General features: G+C 48.6%; 1 protein-coding gene across 1 annotated transcript in view; it reads left to right on the forward strand.

Annotated features, from left to right (window-relative positions):
• TACC2 (transforming acidic coiled-coil containing protein 2) overlaps nucleotides 1–13,514 on the forward strand; it is a 181,165-nt gene that overhangs the window by 68,517 nt on the left and 99,134 nt on the right. The window contains exon 6 of the mRNA XM_082644573.1: nucleotides 7,710–7,835. Within this exon, the coding sequence (XP_082500699.1) occupies nucleotides 7,710–7,835 (126 nt within the window). The remainder of the gene's footprint in view (nucleotides 1–7,709; nucleotides 7,836–13,514) is intronic.

The raw sequence follows: 13,514 nt of genomic DNA on the forward strand, positions 1-13,514 counted from the left end.
CCCAGTGGATGACTCAGTTGGATTTCTGTGCCCAGGGTTCTGGTGAAGTCGAGGCACCTGTTGGTTCCACGCACTGGCTCTCGGGAGAAGTAGGCAGCCTTGGCTGCGGTCTTGACCCCAAGGTGCTGGCCTGTTCAGCAGGCAGACCCCTTGGCTTTGTGCTGGCTCATCAGGGGGGCAACGGCGTCGTCACTTACCTGACCATGTAGCTTCTCCCAGCACCTGGATGGGTTTATTTCTTTGTCTTTTGAAAAGAACAGTGACCACTGTCTCCCTGCCTTGTCCTCCTAGAAGAGCTTCCTCCCCTTTGAGCTTTGCATAAACCCCAGTCCTTGAGTTCGTTAACCCTGAGAGGTACGGGAGCAGCAGTCCGATTTTAAGGACTGCGTACGTTGTGTGTGAGAGGGGGGTTCCCCCTCTGCGCCCCCTCCCCGTCACCAGGTCTCCCAGGGAGCTGGTCACCCCCGCCTCCCATCTGTAAGTCCTAACCGGGAACCTGGCCCCTGGCCGAGGTGCCAGGCCAGCTGGGGCTGGGCCGCAGTGGACACTGCCCAGAGCCTCCTCCAAGATGTCCTCTTCCAGCCAGCCCAGGGGGCTGCGCCTCTAGAGCCTCGGGGTTTTCACATCAGAAAATCAGTGGCCTGGAAGGGACCCTGGAGACCCAACAGTCCAAACCCTCATTTTATGGAGGACATGCCTGCAGCCTGGGTGGGGAAGGGTCTTGCCCGGCTACCCCGGGTTAGAGCTGTGCCAGAGCCCCCATGGACTGCTCACACGCTTTCCGTGGGGAGGTGGACCCCGCTGGGCTGCTTTGCATATCACTCTCTTCATTCTGCATGCTTGAGAGAGACGCCGCTTGAGACCAGGGTCCTGTTGGCATGAGGTTTGAGGTCGGAGCAGCCGGATGCAGCTGAGCTCAGCGTGGCCTTGGGTAGTGACTTTCTCCATCCAGGGGCTCCATTTGCTCTTCCTGAAATGGGCTGTCACATTGCTCACAGTGACAAAGGGCCTGCACGGTGCCTGGCACACAGTAGGTGCTCCTAAGCCTTGGTTCCCGTTGCTGTTGCCACCTGTACTCATCCCTGTTCTATGACCCCAGATGGCGTGCACACCTGGGCAGGGGCGGCGGGAGGAGGGGCATGTGTACTTTGAAGAAGCACGTTCAGTGTGTTCCGTTGGGGAAAACAGCACACCCTGTTGTGTTTTGTATTACTGACGCCATCATTTGTGGAGCACTTCCGTGTGCCAGGCCCTTTGCCACTTTACATGACGGGTTTCAGTGAACCCTCCCCACGCCCTTTCCAGACAGGATGGCCCTTGCCCTCTCTGACAGATGGGGAAGCTGGGCTCTGAGGACATCTTCCACAAGGTTGCACAGCTCTTTATTGCGGGAGTGGTGTTGAGACTCTGGCCTCCTGTCACCGGCTCCATCCTGCCCGTCTGGGGAGAGCGTGGTGGGGATGCAGGTTCTGTCTCGGAACGCTGAGGGGGCACCTAGAAGGGATGCGCGTGTGTGCCCCACGTGCTCCCGTGCCTTGGCTCTGGCTTCTAACCTTTGCCAGCTGGGTCGTGCCCAGCTCCTAACCAGCCAACAGCTCCCAAGATGGAGATCTCAGAGTATGCCATTTTGGTCATTTATGACAGGTTTTGCTTTTCTTAAAAAAAAAAAGAGGACTGAGCCAGTGTGAGCAGCGCTGGGCTGTCTTTCAGCTGTGTTGGTGAGAGCTTCACCAGCATTTTCCAAAGTGTGGTGCCCAGCTCCCAGGCGGCCTGGCCTGAGCCTGGGGGCTGCCTGGCCGTGGTGTTATCTGTTACTCATTCTGTTAGAAAAAAGTACAAGCAGCACATCAAAACCGCAGACTCACTGGGGTTATTCCCTAGAATGATGTACCTTTATTTAATTTGAACCACTGACTTCATTGAAAGTTAAGTTTAAAGTAAATAATAGTACAGAGGGTCTAAGGTACTATACGTGAAACATGCAGTTATTAACGCGACTTTCCAACCAGTCAGATGCTTAAAACCCAAATCATCTTTGATTGTTGTTGCAAACACGAAGGTGTCCCCATCCAAACAAACACTCCAGTGATCATTTCCCCCAAGCAAGGCCCCTCCCCAGCACAACGCGATACAGCCATCCAGTTGGGAAATCCATATGATATGTCACGGCATCAGCCAGTCTTCAGAACCCATTCGAATTCATCCACACCGTCCCTTTTCCTACAGATCCAGGGTCCAGCCCAAAGGCACGTGTCACACTCTAAGTATGCCCGCAGACTCTCCTTCAGTCTGGAAGAACTCCTCCATCTCTTGCTGTCTTTCCTGACCTTTCAAAGTACAGCTCTTTCATTCTGGGAAGATCCCTCAACCCGTGTCACCTCATGACCAGACTCTGGCTGTCGTTTGGGGCAGGGATCCCATAGAAGTGACATAGGGTGAGGACCATCCACCGCCAGGGACGTAATCTCGGTCAACACCTGGCCAGTCGGTGCCCACCGGGTTTCTCCGCCTTTAAGTCATCATTTCCCCCTTTGTAATCTATCAGGATCTGCTGGAAAGGTGCTCCAAGACCACCCCACTGCCCTTTACTTCTTTAAACCTCCATCCACCTCCCTTAGTGTCCTTCGATGGCTCCTGCCGGAATTCACCACCACTCTGATGGTTTTTAAATGGCGGATTTTCAGTTTTCATCGCTTCTTCTACATTTACCAGTTGACATTGTACTGTAAAGAGGAACTTTCCTTCCCCACCATTTATGTATTTGTTCGTGTTTTTATATCTATATGGACTCGTGGATTATTACTTTACTCAATGGATTCTAACCTATTACTATCTGTATTTTTTTTTTTTTGATGTCCAGATAGTCCCAGATGTGACCAGTGGCAGCCTCTTTGAGTGGTTCTGATGTCCTTTTGACGTGACCCCTTTCAGCAGACATAGTGGGAAATAGGTGTGTGTGTAATGTGTACACGCACACACCCCTCTCTATCTATAGCTAGTGTTTATCTGATATGTCTGATTGCAGCCCAGCCCTGAGAGTTCTTTCAAGCCTCATCACCTTTGTATATTCTATGCAAGGCTTCCCTGACCATGAGAACCTGCTCCCTTTATCCTTGACGCGGTTATTTTTCTGCTAATCTCCCGGTGGGTAACAGTTTCCTTAAGACACCAGTCTCCTCCTCTGTGCCATTGTGGCCCCTGTCCCTTCTCCTGTACCCCTTCCTTCCTTGCCCTGTCCAAGGGAAGGGAAGTGAAGCCTAGTGGCTTTCCACCCAAACCATCAGGGAGAGAGGGAGGGAGAAGCATTTTTAATCTAGAAAGCCCTTTGCACATGTCTGTCTGTTGAAGCACTTGACTTGCTTTGTCCCCTCACAGGCCCTTCCCAGATCACCCTGGCCTGAAAGGAGCCCATTTTTCTGCGGCAGCTTGTTTTTCTATTACCACCCTTCTCAGTTTTCCTTGAGTTAGACTTTCAGCTTGCCTTGCTCTCCATCAGCCTGTCAACCCTGAAGCATGGGATCCCCATCTTTTTAAAACTACTTTATTGAGGTGTGATTGACATATAAAAAGCTGTACATATTTAATGTATACAGTTTGATGAGTTTGGGGATAAGTATACACCTGTGAAACCAGCACCACCATCAAGGCCATAAACATATGCATCACCTCCCAAAGTTCCTCTCACCCCATTACTATTACTATTACTATTATTATTATTAATTTGATCCTGATTTAATTTATCTTGGTGCTGGCCACAGAGCTCTTGCTGTGCACAGGTCTTATGTGTAGAACTGAAGGTGTTGGCTTTTTAGACTAGAATGTGAATATCTTCCTCTTTGAAGCACAGCCCTCTCTGCCTCAGCCTCTGAAGGAAGGTGACTCATGGCCCTTTGGAGAAGCACTTGTTGATACAAGCTTCCCTCCCTGACATTCCAGTGGAAAATCAACCCTTTGCTGGCCTGACTAAATTTATAGTGGGTTGGCCCCAGCAGCTGGTGGAAGCAGCTGGTGGTTAAAATCTCTGACAGATTTTTTTTCTTCCTCTCTGAAAAATATTTCAGTCACTCTAGTCCCAGCACCACAGAATTTGGAAGCCATTTATAGCCTCTTACAGCTGGTCTGAGAAGAATTCCCCTATGTCCCCAGAAGTTGGCTCTCCCCTGTCCTTAGCCATCTATCTGCAGCACGACCAGATCCCTGCGAAGTAAGACAGAAAGATCCTGGGGCGGATGGTACAGTGTGAATTTGACAGTTTTTTTCTTTTAACAATTTCACATGGTTCAATTTAATATATGTGTATACACACATGTGTATATGTAAAAATTATTAAAATTATGTCATATGGGAGGTTTATAAACCTCCCATATGACATAATATGGGAGGTTTATCCAGCCTATTAACTCTTGATTTACACACTATTCTAACACCCGTAGTCTGTAGTACATTAGAAGCAGAGAACTGGAAGGCATAAAGTAAAAAAGAGTCAGGTGAGTTGGAAGCAGATGTGCTGGCTCACAGCCTGCGAGGGAGGGACCAGACTGAGTTTGCCCAGTCCTTGAGATTGTGCTGTCCAGGGCCTTCCCTTTTAAAGACAGAAAAGTTCAGCCCAGAGGAGTCACCTGGCTGAGATCCCAAGGTGGGGCTGGTCTAGAATCCAGCCCTCTTGACTTCGTGTACAATTGTTGTTCTGGTGCCATAGCATACCTCCTCACTTATATCATAGTCGCTCAAGACGCTGATCATGTGTCATTGACAGAGTGTTTAGTTATGTTCAGGATTCTCTGTTCAAAAAAAATCAAGGAAGTGTCTAATATGCTTTGAAAATACCTCCATCCCGAAGAGTTAAAATTAAAATGCCATCCCGTAGAATATGCGAGCAGATACTGGTTATCTAAAAAATTCTCCACCAGGACCTTATTTTCCCCACTGGTGCCTATTGAGTGAGACGTGGCTGGGTTTCTGTCCTGAGATGAGGCTGACAAGCCTGGGTCCTCCCTGGGGGAACGTGTGAGTGTAAAAGTGGGGGAAAGACGGCGTTGCTCTGCTTGTCCTGTCTCTTGAAACTTTCACTGAACTATGAATTGAAGTTGCTCCCTGGCACTCAAAATTTTCCTTAAAAATGCTTTCTTATTTCTTTTGCTTATAAAAGCAGTATGTGTTCAGAATAGAACTAGAAAATAGAGATAAATTCAACGAAGAAGAAAAAAACACTCATAACTTTACTACTGAAAGAATTACCATTAATACCTCGGCATTCATTCACTCTGTTGCTCGCTTCCTATGTGGGTGTTTACGCATATATGCATGTGTACATATATACACACACATACGTATATATCGATACACACATGCACATAAAATCTGGATCATGCTGCCAATATTTTTTTATCCTATTTTCAGTTAATAATGGATCATTTACCTCTGGATATATGGAGAGCTACTTTCTTTTTTTTATTTTTTAATTATTTATTTTTTTAACCTTTTTAAAAATGGTTGCAAATGAGTCCATTCTGTGGACATGCTTTAACTTGATTAACTGTCCCCTAGTGTTGGACATTTTGGTTGTTTCCATTTTTTTTTTTGCTATTGTGGTCACAGCTATGGTCAGCATCTTTGCTCACACCCTTAATCATCTCCTTGGAATAAATTCTTGGAAGTAGAATGGCTGTGTCAAAGAAAACAAAGTCTTTTACGGCTTTCAATCTGTGTTGCCAGAACTCCAGGGCCACATTTTTCCGCTCAGGTTTTATGACTTTAGAAAGTCGATATTGCCTGTGGTTTAGGATTCTCCAAATCGTGATCCAACAGAGACACCCAGAGTCCCTGCCGGCCTCCTCCTCCAGGCTCGCCCCTTCCTTCACTTCACGCTGTGCCCTTTTCTCTCTGGCTCCTTGGGTGTGGTCATTACAGGGCTCCAGGGTCATGTTCTGGGGGATTTGGGATAGTGGGTGGGAACCATGGAGGAAAAAGGAAGCATCACAAGATCCATGGGAATAAATAGAAAGGTGTGGGCACAAACGTGTGCTAGTCCAGTCATATTTAGAACATAGTTTTGGGAAGTTCACCCTGGGCCTCCCTGCCTGTCTTTCGTCTCAATGCCAAGGGCAGCACTTTGTGGCTGAGCATTTGATAAAGGCTTTGGGCTGATTCTTCAGCTTAGGATCAAGTCCCAGTCCCTCTACCTGGCCTTGTGATCTGGTTCCTGTCCACCTGTCCCCTTCCTGGTTGTCTTGATCTGCATTCCAGCTACAGTGGCCTTTCTGCATTCCTCCAGAATGCCAATCTCCTTCCTGATCTGGGGCTCTCAGATGTGTGGTTCCCTGTGCTGGGGGCACTCTTCCTTCCCTTACTCTTCAACCTTTGGGACATAGCCTAGTGGGGTGGTTAAGAACATGGCTTCTGGGGTCTGGCTTGGGTTTGTATCCTCTTACCAGCTGTGCAACCTTGGACAAATTCCTCAACTTCTCTGTGCCTTAGTTTCCTCATCTGTAAAATGGGAATAATGACAGCACCCACCTCATAGGGCTGTTGTGAGGATCACCATATGGTGATCTCTGTAAGTGCTTAGATAATAGTTCCTGACACACAGCAAGTGTCAGCAAATATTCGCTATCACTGAGCTGGTGACTGGCCTCAGCTTACAATTTTACGAAGACATTTTTCCTGATCCCCACTCCCAGCTGGGACCTCCTAGTTTATGCTTTCTTAGCCATCTGTACCTTTCCTTCTTAGCAGTTACAACAGTTATTACTGGATAAATAAGCATTTTTAAAAAATGTTTGACTGTTTCCTGAGACTGTAAGCTCCAGGAGGGGGGCAGGGACCACCTCTTTCCTGCTCACCACATAGAGTTGTTATTCAGTCAATATCTGCTCAAGGAATGAAGATAACTGTCTCGTTACTGACTGCCCCAGAGCTGAGCTCATCAGAAGGAAGAACTCTTGACCCTCCCCGATAAACTGAGACATAACTGATCATGAAAGGGGTTTCCCAGCAGAGTAAGCAGATGTGTGTGACCAGAGACAGTGTCTGGTGACCTGTGTCCCTCCGAACTTTCAAATCCTGCCTGCTCTTGGAGGTTGTCAAATGCTGACTTTCCCAGTGGATGAAGGACCAGTGTAGTTTTTAATTTCTATCTCACTGTAGGTCAAAACTTTTGAACATATAATTAAATGAATTACTAGAGAATGAAACAAAACTCAAGGCCAGGGTTTCTCGACCTCGGCACTACTGACATTTGGGGCCAGATGATTCTTTGTTATGAGTCTGTCCTGTGCACTGTAGGATGTTTAGCAGCATCCCTGGCCTCTGCCTACTAGATGCCAGTATAGCACCCGCCCCCTCCAGCTGTGACAACCAAAAATGTCTTTAGATATTGCCAGATGTCCCCAGGGGGCAAAAATCACCCCTGCTTGAGAACCACCCATCAAGACCTACAAAACGCGTCAACAGACAAAATGACTCTATCGTGTTGCTCTAAAGGTTTCTAAACCCTTACCCCAGGTGTCTGTGCTGTCTCATGGTGGAGCGGTAAACAGCCCCTCCTGGACCAGCCCCCTCCGTGGTCTGCACCTGGAGCAACACCGGCCCCTTCCTCTATGAAAAGGGAAACTGAGGCCCTGCTTAGGGCCCAGATAAAATGTGCTGTTGAAACATATTTTAAGACATTCAGGAACATTTCTGAGCCCTGGTTTTTTTCTTTCCTTCAGTTCACCTGTAGTGGATGATGTCATCCAACCAACTGCCCTAGAAGACCTGGAAAACCCTCTCTTAGCTGCCTTCTCCCCCCACGGTGACGTCAGCGGCTGGGTGTCCACGGATTTGACAGCCCAGAGGTATGGTGGCGGTGGTGCCCACGGCGGATGGCAGGACCCCCGGGCCCGGCCCCTGAGGCTGCCTCCTGTCCTCCGTCCCATCTTCTGTCCCGCAGTTCCCCCCCAGACCCAACACACACACAGGTGTGCTCACTCTCCTGCACAGGGCTGGGCCTCTTCTTAGGGCTGCAGGAATTACCTGAGGGGCACCAGAAAGACCCCCCCCCCACCCCGTGCTCTATTTAAAATAGCAGTCCTCCAGGAGCGATGTCGTGCTCTTTATACGTTTCCAGGGAATGACTTAGCCGCCTCTGGCTTCCCGGGACACGCGCTGGGTCAGCCACTTGTTTTCTCTGTCTTCGGGGAAGGGAAGAGGCATCAGCACACGGGGAAGGGGACGAGGTGCCCCGCCTTGCTCAGCAGACCGGCCTGGGGGCGGGGGAGGGGCTTTCTCCTGCCTTGTGGTCCGCCCGCGCGCCCTCCCCCTGCCCTGCGTGCCCCGAACCCCACACCCATCGCTGCTCTCCGTGTGCGGCGTGTACATCGGGCTTCGCCCCGACTCAGAGGGTGCGGATTTGACCCGTGGTTTATTTAAACCAGGCTTGCTCACAGCCAGCCTCGGGACTCGGCTCACGCCTGTACACACACACACACACTCAAGCTCTCTCTCTGCACACGTCTGTATGTCTCTCTATATACTTATATAACACATACACACACACACAAGCTCTCTGCACACGTCTATATATGTCTCTCTCTATATTTATATAACACACACACACAAGCTCTCTCTCTACACACGTCTATATGTCTCTATATTTATATAACATACACACACACACAAGCTCTCTCTACACACGTCTATGTGTCTCTCTATATTTATATAACACATACACACACAATCTCTCTACATACATCTATGTGTCTCTCTGTATATTTATATAACACATATAGACACACACACACAATCTCAGTACACAAATCTATATGTCTCTGTATTTATATAACATATATATATACACACACACACACAATCTTCCTCTCTACACACGTCTATATGTCTCTATATTTATATAACATATGTACATACACACACATACACAGTCTCTCTAGCCACACCTATATATGTCTCTATATAACATACACACACACACGCAGTGTTTCTCTACACACGTCTATATGTGTTTCTCTCTGTATTTATATAACATGTACATACACACACACACAATCTCTCTCTCTACACACGTCTATATATGTCTCTATATTTATATAACGTATATATACACACACACACGATCTCTCTCTACACACGTCTATATGTCTGTATATTTATATAACATACACACACACACACACACACACACAGAGTCTCTTTCTCTACACACATCTGTATGTGTCTCTCTCTGTATTTATATAACATATGTACATACACACACACACAATCTCTCTGTCTACACACGTCTATATGTGTCTCTCTCTATATTTATATAACATACACACACATTTTAATTGTATTTGTATTAGTAAAACAGCTGCTTTTTGCCGGATGGTGCATGGCACTGGGGAACTGTAGTGAACGGGACAGACACTGGGTCCCTCCTCCCCAGGCTGAGACAGGAGCCTCCCTCTGAACTCCTGCAGCCACCCTCTCCCTCTGTGTCACTGCCCTTCACAGATCCCTGTGAACTACCTGTCTCGAATGCCCTCTCTTCGCGGGGAGAAACTGGATCAGCTGCGACCTCTGGAATCCCAGCACCCAGCCTGGCCCGGGCTGGTCCTTGGGGAAAGGCAGTAGACTTGAACTGGGTTAGAGGGAAGAGGGGGGTGAGCCTCCTTGTCTGCCTGCTTGGGGGCCAGTGTGCGCTAACCACCCCCGAAGTCGGCCCTCCTGGGGGACAGGCGGTCCATTCCTGCCCGGTCCCCGCTGTCCTGCTGGGACAGCGTCGAGAGGCCTCTTCATAAACTGGGAGGGGGTTTGCCTGGTGGAGGAGAGGTGTGAGGGCAGGGCTGACACCACAGGAAGCTCCAGGCCAGAAACAGATGCTCTAAGGCAGCTGCACATTGACCTCGAATTCCGAGTGTTTCTGTTACAGGTGGGAGTCAACCATAGTCCTTACTTACGTATGAGTTTAACTTCTTAAAAGACGCATCCTAGCTGGGGAACAAGGCCCTCAGCACACAAGGAGCGTGCAGAAGCTTCCAGGGTGAAGTCGGACATTCCTCTCCGTCCTTGTGCTCGGCCTCCTCCCCTCCCCCATGGCCCTTCCCTGACCCCCACCGTTGTAGCAAGGCCAAGGGACCTCCAGCTGCAGCCGGAGGGGCTCAGCCTCCCTTAGGGAAAGGAGTGGGGCTGAGATCATCCTCATCCAGTGCTCGAGGGACGCCAAGGGCCCGTGGGAGCAGAGGGTACAGGAGGACTTGGCTGGGTGACTCAGAACTAACGTCCACCGGGGGATGTTACTGGCGCTTCTGAAGTTCCTGCCTCAAACCGAGCCTGTGTCTTTTGAATGACTCGTCCCGGGCCCCGTAGTAGTCCCGTGATGTCTGCTCTTTAAGCTCCCACTGAGGGCACTTCCTGTGCTCCAGGCACCATGCTGGGTGCATCTCCATAAATCCTCACAACAGCCCCAGCAGGTAGGGGGTTCTGTTACGACTGCTATGTTACAGGTGGGCAGACGGAGGCTCAGAGACATGTGGCTACTGAGTGGCAGGGCCGGGGTTTGAAGCAGGTGCAGCTTGGCTACCGAACCTGGTTCTGAGCTTCTCCACTGGCTGCAGGGAGCCGGGTTCCCCTCTCCCCCCATGCCATGGGGTACCGCCTACATCACTGGCCTCTCAAGTCCAAGAAAGACATGAGTAAAGAAGTTGTGTCACCTGTGACCATGACCAAGAGTGATCACAGGATGCAGGAAGGGGCCGGTGGCTGAGGACCGAGTTCATCAGTGCTGAGAGCTTGGCCAGCTCTCTGGCTTTATTTTCTAGTGGAAAGACTCAGTAGATCTCTATGCCGACTGAGCAATTTTGGTGCCTTGCCAGTGTGATTGGACATCTGTCCGGAGTTGTACTGTCCTATTTTTACTGGAAATTGGTGGGAAGGAGGTAGTTCTGGTAGGAGCAGAGATTGGTCTGGCTTTGGTTACCAACTCTGTCTACAAAATACGGTCGATCCGAGTTATTTGCAGATTCCATGTTTGTGAGTTTGCTTCCTCGCTGAGATTTATTTGTAACCCCAAGACTGATACTCATGGCTCTTTCATGGTCATTTGTGAACACATGCAGAGCAGCAAAATATTTGAGTCACCTGACGAGCGTGCTCCCAGCTGAAGTGGAGCAAGGTGACCTCTGGCTTCTTGCCACAGCTCTCGTATTACGAAAAGTGTCCTTTCACAGTATATTTAGTGCCGTGCTTTTTGTGATTTTGTGCATTTTGTTGATGATTTTGCTGTTTAAAATAGCCTCTAAGCACAGTGCTGAAGTGCTGTCCAGTGTTCCAAAGTGCAAGAAGGCTGTGATGTGCCTGATGTAGAAAATACTTGTGTTAGATAAGCTTCGTTTGGGTGTGAGTTATAGTGCTGTCTACTGTAAATTCAGTGTTAAGGAATCAATTATATATTAAATAAGATGTTTTAAAATAGAAACTCACATAAAGCAAGATTATGTTTTGATCGGTTGACAAAAATATTGGGACCAGTGGCTTGCAGGAACCTAACCCTAGATTTCCTGTAGGAGCAGTGGTTTAGTGTCTGCTCATTCAGTGTCCAGGGTGACTTTATAGAACATAGTTATTATGAATGAAGAGAATCAACTGTACTTAACCTTGCTGCTCTGTGGGAGTGACTAAGAAGGACATTCTGGGTGTGTGGTGGTGGCTTTTTAGACCTCAGAAATGACCCTGCCTCCCCACCCCATCTCTCTTAGTCTGTTCCTAATGCTATAACAAAATACCACAGGCTGGGTGGCTTATACGCAGCAGAAATTATTGCTCACAGCTCTGGAGGCTGGAAGTCCATGATTAGGGTGCCAGCATGGTCGAGTGGAGGCCCTCTTCCTGGCTGCACACTTCTCCTTGTGCGCTTACGTGATGGAAAGGTCTGGAGAGCTCTGCAGGGTCTCTTTTATAAAGTCAGTAATCCCATCATGAGGGCTCCAGCCTCATGATGTAATCACCTGCTAAAGGCCCCACCTCCTAATACCATCGCCTTGGGCACTGGGACTTCCACATAGGAATTTGGGGGGACACAAACATTCAGATCATAGCATCACCCAAGGATCCCCCCTCCACTTCCTGTTCAGAGCAGGGACAGGAGAGGCAGGGGGAGAGGTGAGGAGAGATGGGGAAGGAACAAACCTGGGCAGAGGGCAGCCTGTAACATCCTCTAGAGGTTTGCTGTCCCGCAGAAGCAGGGTTGGTACCTTAAATTAAAAAATTAATTTAAATTAAAATAGAAATATGTTAAAAAATTATTAAAACAAGAAAAGTGGGGCTGGAGCATTTTCTTTAAGCCACCAGAGAGAAAGCAGAGCAGAACTCTCTCCCTCCTTTCTGCCGCTACTAATTCTTTGGTGCTGATCCTTCCCTTTCAACCCTCTTTCTGAGCAAGAACAAAGAGGGAAGCCACCCCCGTCCCTGCAGCAATTCTCAAATAAAATGAAAGGGATTTTGACACTCCCCTTCTCTCCAGTTAAAGCCACTGGACGACGTCAAACTTGCTCCTTCCTCGGGGAACAGCCCCTGAACCCCCTGTAAATGGTTGAGCTTCCCTTTGGCTTTTGACATCCCCGGATGGCACAGAAAGCCGAGTCCAGACCCTCTAGAACATTCTACAAATGACTAGATTGCCCGTGGCCACTTGTACTCCCATCTGTTCAATATTTTCTATTTTTTTTATAAAGCAGCAGAATTGTTTTTCAATTGGAACCTTCCAGCTCTACTACCATTTGTTAAACAGAGTAAAACGGGGGACCCTGGTCACATCTGGGAACCTTCGGTGCTTTTCCTGTAGTCAGGAATCCAGGCAGAGGGGTCTCTTGAGACCTTGAGGACTCCCGTGGACACAGCTGGAAAACTACTCACCTGACTCATGTCCATGGGGTCCAAACGTTAGCATGCCTCAAAATAACCCACTTCCAGCCCAGATTGCTTCCCCATCCCCAGAGTGTCTGATTCAGGAGGTCTGAGGAGGCACCCAGGGTTTTGCCTTTTTTAACAAGTTCCCGGATGCTGCTGCTTCTGCTGGTCTGGGGTCCACACTTGGAGAACCACTGGGTAAAGCAACATGTCCAGATGCTCTTCTCACCTGTCTGGCTGTTAATGGCTCCTCAGGGTAGGAAACACCTGACCCAGCAGCTGGCGGCTGAACTTTCTAATCTCTGCCTTTGGACCAAAGAGCCAGGAGTAGGGGGTAGCCCCTGCTCAGCGCGATCGTCTCACTGGAGTTTCCAAATTCAGAATTTTCCAAAGTTGAAAGCACAGGGAATTCATACTGACTTACAGCTTCTGTTTTTCCTCTTGCTCCAAATCATGTGGTTTCTTTTGGTTTCATCTGTTGGCACAATAAGGTTTTTTTTGTCTTTCTGCTATGGGTGTGTGTGGGTGGGTTCAACTGCTTCAGAAAGTTTAGCTGAACCTTTATTTAAGCAAGCGCCTTGTTAAAAACTGAGGGATAAAGTGGGGGCACTGTTGTTTTAACTTAGAAAAGG

The sequence above is a fragment of the Mesoplodon mirus genome, assembly GCF_964341445.2.
Source record: "Mesoplodon mirus genome assembly, chromosome: 2".
NCBI lineage: Eukaryota > Metazoa > Chordata > Mammalia > Artiodactyla > Ziphiidae > Mesoplodon > Mesoplodon mirus.